Here is a 23,629-nt window from a genome sequence, read left to right on the forward strand (position 1 = left end):
TATGAACTTCAAATATCACTTCAAAGGCCACATGTTACTGTCTCACGTCAAACATTCAGGACCGACTTGGGGATTTAATCTTCCACTGCAATAAGTAACTAACAACGCAACAACAAAATGGAAGTCTGCTTCTACGAGTTCACTTGGCGGCCATGTCATGTGTACATCTCTCTTTCGATGTCTCTGCTATGCTTATTTTTGCATGTGTTGGCAATGTCTGTGCAACTCCTCGTTTTATTAAGGCAAAAGCCTTAGATGCCTCATCAAATGAGAAAATTGACCGCCGTCCCACGTCGGCAGCATCGGCGCCAACACGAGTGACACAAAAAATCGTCACACAAGATGACGTCATCATGAAATGACAGATCGCCAAAATTTGTGACGTCACATGATGACGTAATCACATGACATCGTCGTTTGGTCAATGGTGAACCGATCACGGAGGCATTGCAAAACCTGGTGAGGTGCAGAAAGCTTACAATGCCTCCGATCCTGGAGGCAGTGCAAAACCACATTGGGTACGGAAAGCTTTCGGTGGGTGGCAGGGCAGGATAAATACATCTACTGAGAAGAAAAAGATGGCTTTTGCCTTCGAGTTGTCTTAGGTGAATGTACAAGGGACCCCGGGATTTTTTACAGTATCAGACACGCAAAATCTTGAAATTGGGTTACCAGCATCCTTCCCATCATGCTGTTGTACCACCTGTTCATCCTCAGCTTAACCCTGACCATATCATGATTAAAGTGGAAAAAAAAAAATACAGCTTTGCCCATCACCACCACTGGGAATTTAACGCACGCCCCTGCAGCAATGCACAGTCGAAAACTGGATGTCCCAGCTACCGCGAAGCGTTCGCACTGTAATTTGTGTAGGATTTAGTGTGTTAACACACACAGGGATGTTAAGTAAGGTGCCAGTTCCTCGGAAGGTTTAGTGCCATTATATGATGGTGATTAACAATATTGGCCAGTTGTACACAATTTTGTAGAGGATCAGTTCCTGAGCACATGCGAACTGAACATCTCATTGATTTCCATACATATTAAAACTACGTGCCCCCCTGGCCAAAATGGCTTAAAAATATCACCTTGATTTGGCTAAAATGACTCATTGTTTCTCAGTACTTCACAGAGTCTGCATTTTAACTTGTACAGTGGTATCACACTAGGCTCTTTCAACAAACATGACACTCTGTGGGTGTATCATATGTAAAACACAGTTGTTTCATTTCCATCCTAATCGTTGTAAGCCAGATGTGATAACCTGCAAGATTTTCAAAGCATGTCACTTCACCATGTGCATAGTTTTTAAGTGGTGTTACATGTATCACATGTTGCCAGTAAACATGCACTAAATGGACTTGAATGAACCTTTATATATTCAGTTTTATTTGAAAATGTTTAATGTTATATGACAGTTATTTTTCTGAAATATGACACGATTTTATTTCAAAATTATGCCTTCCATATAACCCTTCTTGACAGAGAAGGTTGCGTACAGGGGAAAAGCAGCAATGTGCTACCATACAGGTTTTTGCGAATGTGAATTAAAATTTTCACTAGAATGCTGTTACAGTTTTGGCACTCAGAATACTACATCCAGTTCCATTCATCATTTTTTAAAATATATATTCTGGCCTGCAAATAATTTTTATGTGCCGAGCTGCCACTGCATGACAGCTGCTTGACATCGAAACAGTCCATGCTGGTGTTAATGTCCTATTAAAGTTGCAAAATGTGGAAGGCAGCCAGAGAAAAACAGTCAACTTTTTTATTTTTAGTTGGCTAGTGGAAACTCGCTGAATAGCATTTTCTATGCTCACGGTCTGCACTTTTCAGGGCAGTGCTGCTGTTTCGAGTCTTGTAACGACAGAGGTGGTCACAATGGTTCCAAATAAAAGACGTTAACCGGGGCCATGGCTTTGCAATTTGTGGAGCCAGTGGTATGCTCGTGTCATTGGGGGACCAATAACGCCGGCTATCCGCTTCGCAGTGCATTACTGGGGCTCTAGTTTGTCAGCATCACTACTTCCCGAGTCTGAATTTACTGCACACAACGTGTAGCACTTTCTCTGGGGGAATGAAGCAGTGCGACATACAGATGAAAGCGAGATGGAGGCATGTGTCAGAAGTGGGCCTTGGCCACTTTCCCAGTCGATTGTCGGAGGAATCTGCAATGGGTGGGAGAAAGGGGGAGCCACGACTATGCTGCCCTGATGAAGTACCGCTTGCTTGTTGTTAGCGCAGTTATAGGGCACAGCACTTGCACATTCTAAGGGTGAAGCCAGAAATTTGTCTTCTCACCACAGAAGGCGCCAGAAAGAGTGCATACGAGTGTCTTTGCATGCAGCAGTTCATGTAGAATCTCGAGAATCGCAAGGCCGGGATAACGAGTGGCTCGTTATCCCGGCCTTGCGCAAGTGTACATCCAGCAAAGCTGTGGAACGCCACCGATAAAACTGCCGACGGGGTTATTCTCTACAAATGCAAAAGTATAATACTGGCCATGAAGTGAATAATGTGGCACTTACGTCCCATGGTACACCAAAACCCATGTGACAAAGTGGTAACGTCACGTTTGACAGGACGAAACGTGATGAAGCCATCACTCGATGACATCACTGGATTGCATCATCACGCGACATCACCCAAAGTGTGACATCACCCGATGATGTCATCATGAGCAGTGTGACATCACCCCATGATGACATCATGTGATGATGTCATCTGATGATATGCGATTCCTTTTAAGGGGCACCACACTGCACTTCCCTACATTTTTCCATTAGGAGAATGACGCCATCAGAAATGCCAACTAACCAGAGGCTAACAGCCTCATAAAAATCTACTGAATTTACACGTCCAAGTGACTGTGCCCATCACAGTCCTCTTATCACACGAGTTGCGAATGTCCCCATAAGCTCCATGCATTGGAATTCGAGCATTGGTTTGGTCAAAATCACAGAAATCTGCCGATTGTGGCACAATCTGTTTACAAAGAAACAAACTAATGAACGGCATTTTCTTGCATTACACAAGACCGCACGCTTGTTGAAGCTAGCAGCACGTTTACATTTGCAGTTTCTCAGCAAGTTCATTGTGGCAGGTGTGTTGCTAGACGACTCCACGACCATAACAACAAAAGCAAACATTGTACAGGATCACACCATTTAAATTCCAGTTACTCCCTGGGTTTTGCCACACTTATGAACTTTGCCACGACAGGGGACTCTGGATTAATTTCGACCACCTGTAGTTTTCAACTTTAAAAGCAGACCCAATGCTCAGTACACAAGCGATTTTGCATTCCACCGCCCTAGGAATTGCACCGCCGATCAAACGTGCAAACTCATGTGTTCTGAAGTATGACACTAATTACTGTGCTACAATGGCAGGTTAGCTCAGTAAAATAAGCAGTGCGCAAGGAAGCTTCCAGTTATGCATAGAAATAGCAAAAAACTACACCACATCAAAACAGTTTGCATTTTTAATATCTTTCAAACATAAAGAAAACATCACAAGGGACAACAGCGTAAGCACGAAGCACTTTACAGCACAGCACTTTGCAGTGCATTGTCATACACGAACGAAAACTCGCTACAGCAAAAATTAAATTGGAACTTCCTTATTTCTTTTACACGGAACTCTGTCGCTTACAGAAGTGCACACAGTCTGGGAATATATTATTCTCTGAAGTTAAGACGAAAATAAATGACTTCTTTATCACTGTACAACCTTGAGCGCGGTTTGGAATGCGTGTACGAAGAAAAATTTTATTCCGCCGGTAGGCTGAAGACAATGTCTCTTCAGATATTTGCATAACCCCAGCTGTAATATGCAACATTCTGGCTTGCTTGTCCTTTGTTCGTTCGGCAATTAATTTTGCTGAGCACGGTGAGAGCAGCGACAGTCAAATTTGCATTGTTGCAGGCCTCGCGAGCCACCTCACCACCTGCCTTGCAGTGCTTGCACAGCCGCCTCGAACGCGGCACATGAACTTCTAGCAGATGATGCTGGGCTTAAGGAAGACCTTGGCCTAGTGTGCCAGAGCAGTGAGCCGATTCAACACCAAGCAATGAAGTGAAGCTATAAAAAAGCGAAAATGCTATGAATGGGTTATGGTGCTAAAACGGACCATGCCCTGGTCTATATACAGCATACAAACAGTGAGTCCGTAGTTCACTTGAAGCAACAGGAAGAGCAGAGTTCTCTTCAAGCTGAAGGACTAGGCGTTAATATGAATACAAGCTGCTCCCACAGCTGCACAACAGAACCACAGAAAACCCTGCATTCGTTGGCAGCAAGTCCAGTACAATAGCGTGGAAGTTCGGAGAGTTCTCGTTCGGTGGCACTGACACACCAGTCTGCAGAGTTCACAGCACTCCGAGAAAAAATTTTGTCTCCTTGTGAAGAAGAATGCACAGATTGAAGGCAGCGCGCCACTTCACTCGGTGCCAGATGCACAGATCGCTTCGTAGACCTTCTGTCGGTGCTCGAGAGAGAGAGCACGGGCGCCAGCACGCTTTCGACGGAGGCAATGCGAGACTGGAAACGACGGCGGTCCACGGCAATTTGCTCCCAGGGCCCCTTGCGTTCCAGGTCATCCGCGTTGTGCACCTCGACGAGCTGGTCGCCCACGGGAAAGCTGACCTGCAACACAAAAACAGGAACACATCTAGATGAGAAACTACCCAGCTTGTGCAACTGTTTACTAAGCACAGCTGTCAAAGCATGATGCCTCAGACCTTTCTTCCAGCAAGATTGGCATTTCGTAGCTATTTGCTTAATGGTATGCACCATTCAGTACATTTGTGGGTGGAAGGTGATGCAATAGGTTCTCTATAAGCAAACACTGTGCAACTTACACTGTATGCATTAGTAGATCTAGAGCAAGTTTTTTTTTTTTTTTTAATTTCGAGAGTTTGCCCAACGGCATACATAGTTAAATATACAGGTAGAGGCCGGCTTCCGCTATATACATCAACAATGCTCTATGGTGGGGCCCATAGAGCCACAAATCATAATCTGGTGGTCTTGTCGGATGAAGGCCCACTGTTCTCAGGTAGCGCCGCCGTATCTGATTCAGGCCAGGGCATGTCCACAACAGGTGCTTGATTGTAACCGCGGACGCTTCGGTGGTACAGAATGGGCAAGTATCCCCAAATGGTCCATGCAGATGTTGTGGCCAGGCATATGTGACCGACGGAGTAAGTGCCGCCCCCACACGAAGTCTCCGCAACACCACCTCCTCCTGGCGGGTAAGCCCGCCTGGGAGGTTTGAACCACACGGTGGAATTAAATCTCGTGTGGTGCGGCGAAGAATCTCCTTACGGTGGAGGAACTCACCCCGGGGATCACGTCAATCGTGGTGCCGGGGCACCAAAACCTGTGTGTCAATCGATTGTACTTCCTGAGAGCTCCGGTTCCATCGGTTAGTGCTGAACTTCTGGCAATACGAGACGCAACAAAGTTGGTGAGTGCGGCTTCCGCATCGTCATCATCCTTTACTATAATACGCACCGACTCTACATCAGCCATAAAGGAGCTCCGCAAGGTATATAACGCGCACACTTTCGCAGGTGATATACAGCGTATAACTGCACAGATGCCTGGCCAGATAAGGATACAGTGGATACCACGGGACACCATTTCTGCTCACATACAAGCTGACACCGCCACCCACAGTGAGCTGCCACGTACTCTAGAAGCGCCTTTCCCGAGCAAGTTTTTAAAATTCACTATTCTCACTCCCATTCTGACAGCAGCCACTGTAGCAATAATTGAGTGCTCTGAATAATCTGAATAGCTCACACACAGTTATATTAAGAACCAAGCTGAACTTAGGATGGCTCATGTTTCCCAAATGCTCTGCATTAAAATTGTGTGTGCACACAAAAACCATGATAACATGAAGAATGCCTCCAGCCAGAAATAGAACTCCGAGCGTGCTACATGTGTCCTTTATGCGGGGTTAATGGAGCAATACAATATATGGACGAACGCGAGATGGAGGCTACGATGGCAAGAGAAACTTTGAGGCCGATGTTTTGGCGAAAGGGACCTGGCAATTCGCTGTGGCTAGTTACCGTATTTACTCGAATCTAAGCCGATTTTTTTTTTTTTGAAAAAAACGTGCGAAAGTGAGAGGGTCGGCTCAGATGCGAATACAATGATTCAGTTTTTTTTTTTTTTTTTCTGGCCTTGTGAATTTCGGGGGTCGGCTTAGAATTGGGGCCGGCCTAGATTCGAGTAAATACGGTACCTGCAGAGCTGCTTAGCTTGAGCAACTTCTTCGGGCCCTTTTTGCATGCATAACTAACAGCTGCCAGGTTAGCTTCTAAAAGATGAGAATCCCAGTGGATGCATAGCTTTTAGTACAGATATTGAACATTGTTATTGCTCTCTGCAGCATGACGAGTTATTAAATTCTCTTAAGGTAAATGGAGGAGGATTGAAGTTTACTAAAGAATTTCCTCAGAGTGACATAATACAATTCCGAGTAACATTTCTAATAAAATTTCCTTGACATCTCGGGAGAAGCATGTGTGCTGGCAGTACTCCCCTGGACCTTCAAAACCTTTGCTAAACTTTTCATCCAAGCATTCTAAAGTTGTAAGAAACTGAATCGCCATGTTCAGCCTTAAGTACTCTCCCACCAAATCATGTATGTATAAATTGTGTGCATGACGTTTAGTACAAATAGGTCACCCTCCATTTGGAGTTGCCACTGCTGCTGAACACTTTAAAAACTCCATCGTCATCCAGCCCAAACAAGGTTGCAGAGAGCAATAATAATACAAAAAAAAAAGTCAGGGGTATACCGTGCATCCATTCCTTATCACAAAGGCTAATGGAAGTTGGAAGTAGGTATGGTGTTAACGATTTTACAGCTGTCAATAAGCTTGAGATGATATGCATCGCCGTGCAGAGCAAGAATGAGGAAGTTAATGACAAAGGCAGAAATATGTTCCTTAAAAGACACTAATGAATTTAGAGACTGCCATACAGCTGCAGCCACTTCTTCAAAGGGCCGCTGTGTTAAATATTAAATGAACAAAACAGGTTGCTAAGAGAGGATAGCAGTCTTCATTGTGGAATAGCGCAAAAAACACACAGGGACAAAGGCAAGGGGAGCGCCTGTGTTTTGTCTCTTACCTGTGTCCCTGTGTATTTTTTGCACTATTCCACCGTGTATTCGTGCCAACTAGCTCGGCTTTCCTTACTATCGCAGTCTATTCTTTCATTGCATTGTCAAAGTTGTAAATGCACACACGAATTCCGTTAATGTGCAGTTTCACACAGACAAGAATAAAAACACGTCTAATGGTTGAGGCTTGGCATACCAAGAGTAGTGAAAATGCATGCGTGAGCCAGCATTCAATTACCTTGCACAAAGAAATGAAAAGCCTTAAGTTATCTCTCACATAGACCTACATTTCTGCCCAATTAAAAATTGCTGCTGCTGTTCCCGAGTATGTGCAGATAAGTGTTGTGTCTACGATCTTTTCCACCACTGCACTTCCTCGTTCAGTCAAAAGTCTGCAAACATGTCAGGATCTCCCATGTCTGCCTTCTTTCACCTTCTTTTATGATGAATCCCTATTAACTAGCTCAACGTTCTGTACAACAAAGAAGCCTTGGTGATCAAGGATCCAGGTTTGCAAAATTAGCTATGTATTTCTGCATACCAACTGAATGCTTCCATTGAACGCACAGGCCACGAGGGAAAACCATCTCAATGCTGTGAATAGTGTCGAGGGAAAAGACAAAAACCATGGCCTCTGCAATTGTGAAATACCCAAGTGCATACGAGGTACTTCAAAAGAGTGCCAAAGACATTCATATTTCACTTAGTTGCACCATCCAAACTGACCTCAATGAACCTGATAAAACGTGACTAGCACCAACATGGCTGCCACTGTACCAATACCATTGTGATAGGGTGTACACTAATCTAGCCAGCTTATCTACAGCAGTATGGTGCAGGCCATGAATGGCTAGCTGATATGGCACCCATATGAATTTTGCCCTGATAGAACTTATCATATACCGTACGGATAATGACCAAATGAAAGAAACATGCAGTGCACTCGCAAGTCATCTAGCACATGCAGTACACACATCCTGTGTGTGGAAAATCTCATATGTATTTCTGCCTGTACCGTGTGCTACTGGTGTTTTAAGCATCACGTGGTTTGAGCCACTGCTTGTCATACAATATGGAACAACTAGTACAATTTCATTTGTACACTTTAATAATTACTTTCAACTGTTATCTTTATCTGAACCTTCCCACAAACCTCATTATTTTGTAGGGACTGTCAATGGCACATGCAACTGCCAACATCATTGCAGCATATTTACCAGGCACTCTCACCACAGTAATTATACTTTGCCCTCCCCACAACTGGTGACATGATGTCTGCATGTTTCATAACAATCCCTGTTGTCACATAGGTGTGTTTATGTATCAGTTTGTCAACTGCAAGCTCCTACAAGATTTTCAATTGGGACTAGCACAAAACACATTTTTTTTTTTTAGTATCCAACTTCAAAACGTCGTGCGTCTAGCAGACCGCAATTAGTTAAGCTGTAGATGCATATCAGGTTGCACCACTGTCTTTTTAACTAATCTATCTTTTCCTGAACAACACACTTTTGAGTAGCTTTCCTGGTGGAATCATTTCCCTAATTTATTCCGCAGCTTTGCAGGCAATGCTGCAACTGCATGTCTCCTAGAAACTTGAGGTAACAAGCACTTAATTTTGCTTCTGCTGCATGCACCCATCGCCTTCAAAATTTACAATATCTAATGTGACTTGTCGTTTTCTTAGTTCCCCACATATTGTTCAAGCTTTGCCAAAATTACCACTCATGTTTACTTTCCTATGTTTTTGAATTAATATATATTTTTCTTGCTTTAATATATCTGTTTTTGTAACTGACAGCATAAGTGGAGCGCAAGATATTATCACACTAGACCCTACAATACAAGAACCCAAACATTTTGAAAACCTTGAATTCTATAAAAGCGTACATGTAAAAATACATGAACACAGCTGGAAAATAAGCAGATCAGAAACAATGCCAAGGAAAAAGATTGCAAATGCAAGGTGCACCAAAGAAAACAAACACTGCTTTTTTTTTTTTTGAACAGAGAACAGTAATGTAGCGTAATTACGGCCACTAATTGCTGAAGGTCACCGGGTTGCTGTCTTTTTTTCCTTAGTTAGCACGCAATACTCAAGTAAATGCAGATATTCTGGCATATTACAGCACGACACCAAAAATCCTAGTCGCTACTTAATGCCCAAACATGCTTCTTGCACGTTTCTGAACCGCGTGATTAACATAGAGTTTCTACCAACGTCGGTCAGAATACGAAGCATCAGAACACCTTTCGATCCTCAGCTGTCGGTTATTTACAGCTGAAGGAAGCCTCTTAATTACATGCGAGAGATATTCCTTAGTAAACAGCGGGGAGGTTATGAATATGGATTTTCGCTCTTGTTCGACCGCTTTTATGCCAAACAAACAAGATTCGACACTATGCAAAATAAACAGCTGTTATCGGCGCCACATTGCACCGGCGTGGCAGCCTTTTCCAAGCCCTTATCTGCCGGCTAGTGAAGCAAACAAAAATAAAGCAAAACTTCGGCGACTCCGAGTACGTAATGCCGGCGGTAACGAAGTCCTTTTACTCGGGGGCAAATGCGCAAACATAAAAGAGCTCGTTATTTTCTCGCCGCGAGTCATTCGCATTATCAAGATGGCCTTCTACGTGACCGCACTTCGCGCGACGGCAGTTGAGGTGGCCGTCCGTATACGACCATTAGTAAATGCTTATCGGGCAACATCACCTTTGCTGAACGTGGCGGCCTGGAGAGGTCCTCCCCGTAATAATTTCGGTTCCACTTTTCGTTGGCGTTTCTCACGAGCGGAGACATGGAGGGCCGCGGACCGTCCACCTGATCGCCATTGCAACGCCGCAAAGGGCACGAGTCGGAGAGTGCCGACACTGAAAGCAAACTGTTCAACAGCGGCATCATCAAGACGTCCACCGCAAAGTTCGATCCTGCGGCACAGTCGTCCACTTCGTCCCAATCGCTGCTAGTATCGCTCAGGTCATCGTTGCCGCCCAGGATGAAGGCGATGGCCGAGTTGACGTACGGGGGCGAAGCCTTCGACGCGCAGGGCGCCTCGTCGCCGCCTTGCTTCTTCAGGTCCATCTTGCTCGGACTGGTCGATTCGACGCAAAATATTAAGTCCTGTTTGGTGGGGGACCTCTCGATGCGAATGCCAGCAGCGTTTTGCGGCACGGCTGCGGGCGTCGGCGGCGCATACATGGGCTTCGCGCGTCGCCGCCGACGCCGGTGGTTCTTCTGTTTGGGCGGCATCTCGGCGTTAGTGATCCCTTCGGGGCTAGAAGAGACCCGGGCTCGGTCCTGAGGCTTATCGATGCACATTGTGAGTCCTCGCGCACTGAGGTCGGTGGCAGATCGCTTGCGACTGCGTTCTTGGCGCGCTCTCGCCGACCGTCCTGTCAGCAAGTCTTCCGCGGAGTTGCTGCGAGCCACAGGGGCGGCACAGCTGAAGCCGCACTTGAGATGCTTCAGGAATCCATTCTTCATGCCGTGCTTCGGGGCGACCATGTCACACGTGCGGGTGTCTCGTTTTTGGCATGGTTGGCTCATAGCACGGACTGACGACGACACTTCGGGTGAGTCAGCTGCGTCACTCAAAATTTTCGCCTATGTCTGACCGGCGTTTCCAGAGGCTACTACTGCTCAATCACCATTCGGCTGCGAGTGGGGCGGCATGATTCCTACACATGGACCGCCGCATGATGGACCAAGGTTCGAACTTGACAGGCTTACCGATAGGACAGAGGCAAGGCTTACCACGGTTGCTTTCCCCCTGAATTCGACGATACATGCGGTTGACACGAGCGGCGGTAATCATGCCAAAGTGGTCACCATCGCTGATAATGCAGTAGTCACGGTCCAAAGCAAGGGAAACACTTGGCGCAACGACAACTTCACAGCAGACCATTTCTCACACGGTATTGCACAGCTGAAGTCGAAGATGAAAATGGCTGTCTGAGCAGTGTTTCTACGTCACATCCCACGTCCCAAATCAACCCGTGACGTCACAAGAGGAGGAGGAGGAAAGCAGAGAAGCTTCCGGTAGCTGAAGGAAAAACCCGAAGATAGCCTTCCGCGCCGGAGTGCGCCAAGGCAACTTTTAAAAACAAATGTTTAACAGCTGTACGTACCACTGCATTTATTGCAGAATGAAGTGTTCGCAAATCTTTATCACAGTACCTGGCGCCTTGGTAGACTTACGTAGCGTTATTTATTGGAAAACTCGAATAATGGAAGTAATGAAAGGCGACTCCGACGTCGTAAATAGTTCCTGCTAAATCACTCTCTAGCGACCCTAAAAGCTATAGAATATAGAAGTTACCACTAAATAAATACCAAGAGGGCTGGAACTTTCGCGAAAAAGCATTTCGCGGCAATGTTTAACCATAGTACTTGTTACGCCAGTGGGGATTGCATCAGCTCACATGCAAGCCAGAACGCGATTTTTTACAGCTGCTTTTTGCCGGTGCTACATTGAGATGAGGTAAAAAGCTGGTCACGTTTCTTCGACGTCTCAAATTACGTTGATTTTGACCTGTAAAAAAAAAAAAAAAAAAAAAAGCTAATCCCTTGTGGAGGTGCCGGGGTTCGAACCCGGGGCCTTTCACATGCGAAGCGAACGCTCTACCACTGAGCTACACCCCCAGGACGATAGTATTCTCAAAAATGTTCTATAAATGCTTCATTTCTTATCCTAATTCTTTATAGGATATGCGACACGTGATTGTACAAATAAAGCCATCGTACATATATACCTCAGAGCAGCGGAAGCAACTTTCAGCACTACACGTGCAATGACTCGCGGTCATTACGAAAGCTGGTGTGAGAGAGAGAAGTTGGGAGAAGGAGCAATGGCACATCCCATGCGTGACTACATTCGGAGAGATCGACGGCGTTCGAGGAAACGTGATCGTGATTCATGAATGTTTCGCCGAAGCGTAGCCGCCGGTAGTACACACGCTCGGCCCGTCCAAGTCGCCCAAGCTGTAAAACTGCAATCGACGTAATCGGGCATCATGCCTTCAGCTGGCCGCGTCCATACCAAAACCGCCAAAACAACGAAATCTTCGTTTCGCTCTGAGCTACGAAACCTGTTGGCTACTGCCGTGAGGCTCAACGTACCGCCTAGCGCCGTCGACGAATGTCTCCGAGAGCTGTTCTTGAAACGACCGTCAACAACATGCGCGAGCACTTCGGCAACAAGTGTCTCCGCGCGCGTCACAAACATCCTCGTGTGGTGCACAGTTCTCGTACTATCCCTTAGACTGGTCCTTCTCATTGGCTTCGACGACATGACTATATACCAATTATACGACAGGCTCACGTACCCAGCGCTTCGAACTGCTCGGTTACTCGCCTTGCCATTGCTGAACCAGTTTCCATCGCTGGCACGTAAGTTATCCAGAGCGAAAGCCACGTAATAATTGCATACTTCCATAATACTAGTGAACGCGCACAATGACTACACAGAAAGACACAGGACAACCGCTAGTCTGTGTCTTTCTGTGTAGTCTTTGTGCGTGTTCGCTAGTATTATGGAAGTATTCAATCAGTACCAACTACTAGCCCAGCTAAATGCATTAGCCATGTAATGACTTCGTTTGAGGAGAGTTCCTTCGGTTTATTTCAGAATACCATGGTAGAAAATGTCTGGTTCAAAATCCATTCTTCAATCCAATGAACGAATCGGAATGCTGGCCTTGCGAGAATTTCAAGTCGATTGTCGACTTGACCGGTCATTCCGACACTGCCGAAGACTACGTTTGGAGCCTTATGCCCTTCGTCGTAAAGGTATACATTGCATTAAGGGGCGGCAACTGATCATGTATGCCGGCACGCAAGTTGTAAATTTAGTAACTGTCGTTCTCTATTTAGGATGCCCTGAAGGTCAACGTCAGTGGGGAGCACGTGCACCAATTTTTAAAGGCCCATCTTGAACTAACGAGTGATACATCTGCCGAGTTCTATTCGACTCTTCGTGGTATAAGGGAGCCCCGCCATTTGCTGGAGTTGCAGGAATGGCAAAAGGTGGACGACCAATATTTTCATATCTCATGGTAAGCAAACCCCCACCCTTTTCCTACCTACGAGTCCTATGATTTTGCAAGATTGCATAACTTATACTATGTGTTAATAAGACGCACAACTGGTACAAAGACAAGCCGTAGTGTAGGCGCTGTTCAACGTTACATTCAGAAGGACATGCTTGCAGACTACATTCTTGCAGAGATACGCCATGAGTGTGCCTGTTTTCCAAGATGCCAACTCTGAACATTTGGCAGCTCGACACTTTCACATTGAGTATTCACATTAGCTAGATTGCGTGTTAACACATCTGGACCTGTATTTACAAAAGGTACTCACACTGGAATTGCTAACGAGACCTAATTTCAGCCACTTCTGATTCAGCAAGACATAGCGAAGGCAGTGAGTCATTGTCAAAGAACACTTACACAGCAAGAAGTTTCACGCATTTGGCCCTTGACGAATCTCATTTCTTTATTCTTCATTTCTGATGTAGGGCAGCTAAAAAATCCCCTCTTATTAACTTCAGTTTGCAACTAAATTTTCTCTTTCTTGCAAAAAAGAATTATATGGAAAGTGCAAAGAGATAGCCAAGATGAAGACAGAAGTGTAGACAAACACGAATGATAAAAACAAAACAAAAAACCATGTTCCACTATGTCCATAGATCATTTTAGTCATGATGTCATGGATTGACTGACTATTCTTAGCCTCCAATGTCGTGTTTCGGATAAGGTCAGAGCAGTGTGCATCATTCTGCTGCAGTTGGCTTACACAATGTCTGCTGTTTTTCTATCAATCAAAAAAAATGATAGCTTTTCGTACTTGCAACTACTTTTTTCACACCCAGACTTTGCAAGATAGCATGATTTACTCCGTCAGTCTCAAACACTTGACATTGTTGCTTGTCTGCATGGTCCAAGCAAAAATTAGAAACTACTGCCATGAACACTCTTTGCGGTTCATTAGAGAACATCTGTTGCAGATATGCAGACCGTTTTTTGTGGCCTGTTGTTCAGTGAAAGATATGGCATGGATAGCAGCAGTGACAGAATGGCCCTAGTGACCTTTTCACTGCTGCTTTTTTTTTTTAGAAACACAAAGCTACTTTGTGATCACAGCCAGTGCGAAACAATAGTCATGTCGTACATCAACCATATGTTTCATGTTGGAATCTTACCGTGGAATGCTCACTTGGAAGGGAGCACGTTTTAGGCAAGTGAAAGAAAACGATGCAGCGAAGTTGCTCGTGACAGTTGCGTAAAACAGCCATGCATGAGCAATATGAAATTTCATATGCAGAAAGTGCGGTTGGAACATATCTGTGTATACAATAGGATAACTGACTTAAAACAGCGTGACCTACCTGCCCATTTTCTTCCCCGCCAAGGGCACACAGTGAATAAATTGAATGCACAATTGGTCTCTAATGTACAAACTAGACACACTGTGGGCACTTCGTCTGTTGCTCTGTATGGGCACTCTGATAACTCTCGTCCATCTGTTTAAAGCCTCATGTGCTCTATGCAGAGATCATCTTTGTACAAAATGCTGTGTGGAAGTTACAACACCTCCTTGTGTTTTATGATTCGTCTGGAGCACTCTGTTGTGGATTTCATCATAGCACTTGTCACTGAGTGGCCCTTGTTTATGTTGCTTTGGGATATTTATTTGAAAAGTAAAACAATAATGAAATCACAGAAAGCACAGTGGCTTTGTGCTACTAATAAGTGAATGGCAATTTAACCTTCCTCTAAGTTGTGGGCTTTTGCAGAACTGATTTTTCGTATTCACTACCCTGCTTCGAGTTGTCAATTAATTCGCCCTCACACTGCAATCTTCCAGCCTCCTGGTTAGCTTAGTTGGTAGAGCAACTGCCCTGGAAAGGCGTTGGTCCCGGGCTTGAACCCTGGACCAGTAGAATATTTCTGGCAACTGGGAAGCTTCCTTTCTGAGAAATTTATATGAATTCCCTTGTGGATCGGTACTACACACAGGCTGATGACAATTTAGCCTTTTCAAGCATAGGTGAAGTTATTTGGTATGTTGAATTAAAATTTAGTAGGTTTAAAGATAAATGAATGCATACAAGAAGATGACTTGCAACATGTGTGAACCAAACTTATCTGCCTACACTTTAGTAAGTTCCTGTTAGCTTTCTCTCTATTCCCTTGTTATTTGCACGTTTCAGTTAAACATGATTATACTTTTCCCTAAGCTTTATCAGACTTCATTTTTATTTGAGTGACTGTTACTGATAAAAAAACAAGTCCATTGATTCTCTTTATTCTTATCGTACTCATCAGGAACACTGAACTTCATAAATCAATTGGCGTTGCAAGATTCTGCACCTTGAACTTTTTTTAGTGCAGTGCACCCAGACATTTGAGTCTTGCTTATGTTACAGGGCGCTGGCATCACCTCCGGCAGCACGCATTCTCAGGAAGGTCTTTAACAGGCCCTACTTCGTGCAAAACGTCTCCGAGGTCTCCCTGCAGAGGTTCCTGTTGTTCGACGGTCCTGACGCACCAAGTTACTATCTGGTACAACACAAAGTCGGCACCGTGAGCTCTTATAGACAAGTTGCGAACAGCAGCCTTCCTGCACAATGGCGGTGCCTCCCGACCTCGCTAGCGTTTCCCGTGTTTGACCATGGCCCGACTAGAGGGCCGTCTCCCCACCCCTAATTGTGCATTCATGTATTATGACGGTGCCTCCCGTCCTCACTACACTGCACGTAACTACAGGGAACTATCTAGAACACTGTAACGTAACAATATTTGCGAGGACAGGAGGCGCCGCATTTGTGCATGAATTTCTGTTGTGCGGGTAAGCTGTCTTGTAGTTTTTGCGACTCATCTATTGTGTCGACATGAATATTTATATGATTTATTTTTGGTTTGACCTGTGCCTTACGCCAATCTTTAGTAGTAGTAGTAATAGTAGTAGTAGTAGTATTAGTAGTAGTAGTAGTAGTAGTAGTAGTAGTAGCAGTAGTAGTAGTGTTAGTAGTAGTAGTAGTAGTAGTAGTAGTAGCATTAGTAGTAGTAGTAGCAGTAGTGGTAGTAGTAGTAGTAGTAGTAGTAGTAGCAGTAGTAGTAGTGTTAGTAGTAGTAGTAGTAGCAGTAGTAGTAGTAGTAGTAGTAGCATTAGTAGTAGTAGTAGTAGCAGTAGTGGTAGTAGTAGTAGTAATAGTAGTAGTAGTAGTAGTGGTAACATAACTTGTGTCTCTAGGGAAAGAAAAGAAAAAAAAATACTGAATGGCACTCATCACTGAATGAGGGAGGAGTAAAGGACAGGGAGATAGGAGTATTGTAGTTTGCTCGTGAAGTGAAGCCGGCGGGTGAGGTCGCATCAATTTCTCTTATTAGCAGCCTCCCATGCACAGGACAAACACTGTGACTGTAGTAGCAGTGCCTCGGTGCTGTCAGCCGGCAGCCCTTGCAGGGGGTAGCAGCTCAAAAATCTCGCTGCCAGACAGACAGGTTCGAAATCCACATACTCAAGGAGCGAAGTAGATTACCGTGTTGGACAATACGAAGATCTGTGATCTTTCCATGGCAGCTAACAGCGGTAATGCGCTAGGAAGGCGCATCGCAATAATGCACGAGATCCACAGAGTTGGTTTTGCGGGTCCTGGTCAACTCACGGGCCATAAATCACGAGGAGGAGAACTGCAGCCCCCCATCATGCGTGCTCCGAGTGCGCCTTTCTCGTTATAGCACGGCACCACGTGTCATGGCAGCTGAAGGGGGAGAAAACAAGGGGTTCTCAAGAAAGTTAATGCACTACGTGTAAACGTCGTCGTATCGCCTTTACAAAACGCGATTGCAAAAGCAATGTGCTACTGTCACATTCCTGCAAACGGGGTTAATGGCAAGGTTCAAACTACCCCGCATGCACTGCCCGCATGGACACCGCCATCTTTGTTGTGAAAGAAAGCCAGGTTTTGCCTTTTGGGTAAAACGACCTCTACCTAGAAATGATCTCATCTGCTGGCAGGTGTGATCTACAGCCGCAATCAATATGACTTACAACACGGGAGCGCGTGGCCTCACGAGTTCAACAACTGCACGTGGCTTCCTCCAGCCCTTATTTTCATCACTAAACGCTGTTCTCTCACTTGGGTGCGACTCCAAAGAAGAAAATATCATTTAGTTGTTGAAATAAAAACAAGTTGAAGCCATGCACAATCTTTGAACTCGTGAGGCCACATGCTCCCTGTTGCAAGTCATATTGAGCGCAACTGTACGTTTGGCTGAGGGCACGGTGACTGAGGGGCAACTGTCTGGTGTCCCCCACCCATGGCTTTTCAGTTTGCTTGCAGGTGCTCTCCGGGTGTGCTCTCGGCACTGGGGACAGTTTTCAAAAATGTTAGCTTTTCTGGTAGAAGAACAACTTTTTATTTGTGAAGTGCAGAATGGGTGCGGCCACAGACTGTAACGCCCGTGACTCTGGCGCCGCACTATAGGTTGCCTTGCTTGTGGGATAATGACCCCTTGGCCCCCTTCCTGTGAAGTCTCGTTCACAATGTGCTTGTCCCGTTGTAAGTGCGTTCACCCCTCCACATTTCATTGAAGGTGCAGGAGCGCCACAAAGACTAAAAAAATAAAAACTAATGCTATAATGCTCCCCCTCCCCCATTCTGCTTTGTAGAGAAAATCGAAAGGACAAGGGTGATGCAAAGCTGTAATGCTGGAACACGCATGTATATTGAACAAATTTGTAATAACTATAACTGAAAAATGACATACTTGTAAATACATATAGCTGAGCATATACAGTATACACATATGACTGAGTAGTATTCATGGACCTTTGAACAGCTGTTGTATTTATTCATTAACCCACTGATGCAAAAGAAAATAAGCAAGCACTTGAGGGGCCTGCATTTTTCGTTTTTGTGCAATCTGTTAATGCTGCCAAGTGATGAAGATAATCGCATGTTCATCCTGTTATGAAGGAATATTACTTTGATCCTTTAACCATTTGTAAAGTTACTATTCAATATCTCTCCTAAAAAACATAATGTTATTGCTGTTAAAAAAGAGACTGAAGCACATACGAAGTCAAATGAGCTGTATAAAATTTTTTGTTAATTACTCATAAAGAAAAGGTCACCTACCTGCTAATAACTAATAAAAAACAAAACAATAATAATCCTGTTGGAAATTTCCAGCATTCTGAAAATGGTTTCATCATTCTGACATTTGGAATCATTCTGTCAACGACAAAAAGCAGACAAACTGCGTTCGTCCAGAACAATTTGGGGACAGTTTGGAGAGGACGAGGTGTGCTTGTCCGAAATGAGGAAGGGGTGTAATTATGGATAAAGCCCAACACTATGTCAAAACATGCACACACAGTTGTTACAGAAACCACACATGGTTCATATTGTTAAAATTATTTTGGCCACTCGAGTGTTCAGTAATTTACAGCAATTTAGGCATTAGTCGATCAAATGCTTAATTCTTTGATCAGCCAACGAGTCCCAGTAAAAAAAGCGCATCTGAGACTCAGTGCGGTGCAACTTTTTGCAACAATGCAAATGTTTCTTACCGTACAATGTGCATGTGTAGCATCCGTAAGTATTCATACTATTCATATTGAAACAGCGCAAAAGATGAGCACACAGAAAGACTAGACAACACAAGCGCTGTTTCAATATGAACGCAAGCCAACTAGCCCAACTCTCCCTTTTGCTGTATTCATACTATGCAAAGCCAACAATCAAATGCCATATGAGTGAAATTTTAGGTTGAGTGACCCAGCAACATATAAGCTGGAAAAGTCTTGCTCTCTGAGCAATGCTGTGCACTTATCTATGTAACCTTTGATTGATGTTTTATGCCTACTGTAGTCGTTACAGAAGTACCATTTGCAAGCCCGTAGCCAGGGGGAGAGCCCTAGCCCCCCCCCCTCCCTCCTCCCCGAAATTTTGATGGAGGGGGTCGTTTTACTGAAAATAAGTGATGAAAGTAGGTGTTTTTCTCAAATAGTCAAGGCCATGTACCCCCCCCCCCCCTTGAAAAAAAATTTCCTGGCTACGGGCCTGACCAGCTGCATTTTTGTTTCAGTTTCTTGCTTGATTCTGCACGCTTCATAACGTGAAGTACTGAAAAAAAAAAGCTTTTAAAAATATCGAGGTTTCCAAGCAATGATTACTCGGTTCAAAAGCAGAATTGAACAGGGCAACATCCGACACATTCGCACAATTTCAACCCAAGTAATATGCCCAGCTGTGGCTCATCAATCATACTGTCACAGCATGCTGGCGGTTCAGTCCCAATGCAAAACACATTGCGGGCGCCTTTGCAGTCTACTGCACATTTCCTCATGTGCAGTGGTGGATTTCCAATTGGCTACGAACGTTGTGACAACATTCCAACTTATCAAAACAAGCTTCACTATCCTGCCTGATGCTACTAATCTCGTGGTTGACACGAACACACCGACATGTCTTATCTCTTCTTCTATTTCTGGCACAAACAAACGGCAGGCTCTCACGGCAGACAAATATGGGAAGGCACAAAGGTCGCGACTTGTTTTTTTTTTTCCCATCCTTCTTTTGAAAATGATGCAAGGGATTGATGATATTGCCCGTGGTCTGTGGGGACTGTTTCGAAATCAGTGTTAATGGGCCACTACTGTCCTACGCAGCCTGAAACAGACTTCTCAAGTTCCTGGCTCGTGCAAGTAGAGGGCAGCCGGCTTGTGGTGCTTGAACCGTCGGAACTTTGCATCCGTAGCTGTCGTCAGGTGTCGGTGCTTTTGAAGCCCAACGATGTGTGTAAGTGCCCGCGAGAAACGGCCATTGAGACGTTCTATTTCTACATCCGCTGAATTGTAGCAGTACTTGTTCCTTGCTCGGGTGCTCTAGTAAAGTTGCGTGGTAGTCATTAACAATGAAATCTACATAAAAGAATGTTCATACTCCTCACTGTTTATATGTGTATATTTTGCACTGCAATTCCTAGTTAATTTTTCCATTTTCACTCCTTGCTACTAACAGGCGTTTACTCCTGCTACCTAAGAAAACTGTGTATGCTCTCTTCTTTGTGGCAGTCCTTCAATAACTGCACCACCTGGAACCACATGTTGCTCATAATAATACTAATCGGCTTCCTTAGCATCATCAGATTTTGTCTTTTCACAGTTCACTAATAGATCAAATGTAACAGTTTGCCGACCTATCAAGTACTGGATAGAATGCGCAAATCCTGACCTTTCGTACAGCTTTTGAAAACAGTGGGCATGAATTAGAAGGAATTACTTAAATTACATGATGGAGCAACCTGTGACAAGATCGGCTGCAATTGCCCAAGAAACACCCATGCTTTTAAATTGAAACAGCAGTGCCACACAGTAAAAACAGTGTAGTGCGACAGCTTGGGATAGTGGAGCACACTGTGGTTGCAGACAAATCGATCATTTTCATTGTCGGAGATTAACAGCAGCGACAGACATAAGAATTTACGCTATAACGAACAAATCATTGGACAATTTCTGAAGAGATTAACCTTTTAATGAACTACGTTTACTGTAGGGGGAATGTAGCTGGTGAAATAAATGTAGATATTAATTGAGGCCTGCCAGTATGCGAGGCATAACCATATGCTAATATAAAAACTGTGACTAGTGCTGTAGCTTAAAGAAGTTCCACTGAGATTTCTACCCAGTTTGGGAAGAAGCGTTCTTGGGAAAATGTGGACTGGACCGTGTGAATATTTTTTCAGCAAATTTGCAACTAGCACCAGTTGCAGGACTTGATCTGAATTACTACTTCACTTCTGCCAGTCTTTCAGTTCTGAAAGCGTAAGGGTAAAGTATAATTAACCAACAATTAATAAAGCCTTGCATATAACTGAACGTCATTGGCATCTCGTATGTGCCGCTCGTGTGTCCGCGTAATCCAGCCAAAGTCGTCATGAAACAGCGCGAAAGGAACAAAGGACAATAGATTGCGATGACGCAGGCACTGGATCCATTGTTCTTTGTTCCTTTCGCATTCTTTGACTACAGCTATGTTAAGCTGGAAACTTACTTGCTCAAACGCTGTTTTCATCCAGCTGGTGATTTCTTATTATTTTTTTCATGAAGTGCTCAGCTTAGAATAGTATGCAGTACTGCATTCTGCTGCTTGAAGAAGAAGGTGCGTTGCAAGTAATGCCGTAGAAAGGTGCATTTGTCGAGATGAGAATACTAAAAATTGTGGCAGCTAGGCACGTCACAGACCCCAGTTTATTAAATGGATAGAATCATCACAGGGAAACTAAGAAAAAAAAGAAAAGTTGGAGAACTAATAATAAAAGTTTCAAAAATTTCTGTTAGTACCCTGCATGCATGGATGCATATTCTGGTTAGCGATATTCAGTTGCACGACGGAATAGTTTATTTGCAGTTCGTTAAAGAGAGTGCAGGCACTGAAAGCTTGCTTAACGAGTTAAATACCTATTTGCCCACAAATACTGAGAGTGGCAAGTACGATGACGTTCAAGTAGCTCAGTTCTTAGACAGCAAAGTGCAGTTAAAGCATTAGAGGCCACAATCTTTCAACGGTTTACGTCAAATTGTTAGGCCACCAGTTACAGCTTGCAATGGACTTTTGCCCCCCTTTTCTTTTCAGTGCATTTCAGCAGTACGATCTCCAAGGCAAGGTCGGTGCCCGCTCACATTGGAGATGAGCCAAGCATCACCTATCTAGGCTCTTTCTACTGAAGCCAATTCTGTATTTCTCTCGTTCCTTGCAAACGGTATGACACTCAAAGTGCTCAGGTTGACTATAGTCGGTTAAAACCTAGGAAAAAATGTCAGCTCTGCACACAGCCATAGCTGTCCCTCCCGCATAGAATTTCCAGAAATGCTTCATCCAATGGTGCTCACTCAGTTTTGCGACGTCAAGCACATCTGATAGTTGACTTTCCCATACAGAGACATGTTTGTGTAGCTGGTGTTAGGTTGGAAACTTGAACGTCCTGGTAAATTTTGTCAGGTATTCCAACATCACTGCTCGGCAAAACATAATGTTTTAGGTAATAATGACAAACCTTCAACTCTTCATATGCGTAGTGTTTATGTTAGCCGAGAAAAAAATACGGTTCGAGCAGGCACCAGCTAGCACGACTGTCTTTCACAGGTGGAGAACAGGCACGCCACAGTTCTGTGGGCAGAGCTTACATTTTTTTCTTACATTGTAACCGACTAAAGGTCACAGAATGCAGATCTGTTGACCTGCTGTGCAGATTTTAGCATTGTTTAATGTAGAATGGTTCCTTCAGAATAGCATTTACTTTACCTTTTCAACAGTACAACACTTTTTAGTTGTGCGTTCAGGTGCACCAATGTACGGTGTTGCACATTGCATTACCATACATGCCAGCTGCCAGCCGTTGCGCTGCTGTACAATGAGGGTGCAGGTTTGATTCCCAGCCCCGGCGGTGACATTTAGATGGAGCGAAAATGCAAAGAACACCCGTGTACTTAGATTTAGTTGCACGTTAAAGAAACCTATGTGGTCTGAATTATATGCAGTCCCCTTATACAGCAAGCCTCATAAATCACATTGTGGTTTTGTCATGGGAAACCCCAGGTTAATTTTTTTTTTACCAGCCACACCTGCCAAATAACTGGCAAATATCAAAATTTGCAAAGTCCTCTGCACACGACAATGATGAGGGTAGGGGTGGCTGTGCATTTCTTTTTACCTTTACAAACAAAACACAAATAGCACTAAACTTGGCACAGCAAATATTGGCGAGCAACACACCATTTTGAGATTACAGTGAATTTCTGACCGACTCTGGCATAGTCAATTTCACCAGCGTCAAGAACTTGTCCACGTAAACTTGTGTGAGGAAAGTGCCCCTTTCGCACTGTTTTACCATTGGAAAACATCCACTGAAAAGTTTGGGGACAGACAAGCAAAACTGTTGTGAATAGAAGCTATTTTTGGTAATACATGGCACAACATTCATAAAAATGGTAAAGCATGGCGAAATCCTTTAGGTTATGGAGAATTCAGAAGAATCGGCAGGCATGGTGTAACTCTGTGGTGTTCTGGCAGGTTGGGCACTCCATTTTTAATTATATTAGTATAAAGAGGTTTATTAGCGGCGACGATACTCGATGATACAGCGACAGTCAAGGCGGGCCGACTCTCAGCGCGAGCTGCGTTCTCTTCGAGCCGAAGAGGGCGACCCACTAGAAGGTGCTCGAGAGGACGACCCATTACGAAGTTCGAACGCTTCGCTACAATTACCCCCGGGTAGGAAAAGGGAGCCACCTGGCGACCTAGCAACTAGTCACTATGAGGGGGTCGTGGTAGGGCCACGTTGACAATGTCGCGCCCTCGACGGCGCATGTCCGAAGACGGTTCTATGGGTTCGATGAGGTAGTTGACCGGGGATGTGCATTCGACGACACGGTAGGGGCCTTCGTATTTGGGCAGTAGTTTGGAAGAG

General features: G+C 44.5%; 2 protein-coding genes and 1 non-coding gene across 3 annotated transcripts; 1 reads left to right on the forward strand and 2 right to left on the reverse strand.

Annotated features, from left to right (window-relative positions):
* Positions 1–3,474: 3,474 nt before the first annotated feature.
* LOC119383566 (uncharacterized) lies at positions 3,475–11,109 on the reverse strand. The gene is made up of 2 exons (XM_037651797.2): positions 9,861–11,109; positions 3,475–4,650 (listed from the first exon to the last, which is right to left on the reverse strand). The coding sequence occupies exons 1-2, from the start codon at positions 10,692–10,694 to the stop codon at positions 4,213–4,215; spliced, it is 1,272 nt and encodes a 423-aa protein (XP_037507725.1). The 5' UTR covers positions 10,695–11,109; the 3' UTR covers positions 3,475–4,212.
* Positions 11,110–11,717: 608 nt separating this feature from the next.
* Positions 11,718–11,789, reverse strand: Trnaa-cgc (transfer RNA alanine (anticodon CGC)). Its single transcript has one exon. It is a non-coding gene; the product is annotated as a tRNA-Ala (tRNA).
* A 168-nt stretch (positions 11,790–11,957) lies between these two features.
* On the forward strand, positions 11,958–23,255 carry LOC119383567 (uncharacterized). The gene is made up of 6 exons (XM_037651798.2): positions 11,958–12,536; positions 12,775–12,935; positions 13,020–13,201; positions 15,577–15,712; positions 19,830–19,959; positions 21,796–23,255. The coding sequence occupies exons 1-6, from the start codon at positions 12,161–12,163 to the stop codon at positions 21,885–21,887; spliced, it is 1,077 nt and encodes a 358-aa protein (XP_037507726.1). The 5' UTR covers positions 11,958–12,160; the 3' UTR covers positions 21,888–23,255.
* Positions 23,256–23,629: the final 374 nt, after the last annotated feature.

Source organism: Rhipicephalus sanguineus, chromosome 2 (assembly GCF_013339695.2).
Source record: "Rhipicephalus sanguineus isolate Rsan-2018 chromosome 2, BIME_Rsan_1.4, whole genome shotgun sequence".
Classification (NCBI taxonomy): domain Eukaryota; kingdom Metazoa; phylum Arthropoda; class Arachnida; order Ixodida; family Ixodidae; genus Rhipicephalus; species Rhipicephalus sanguineus.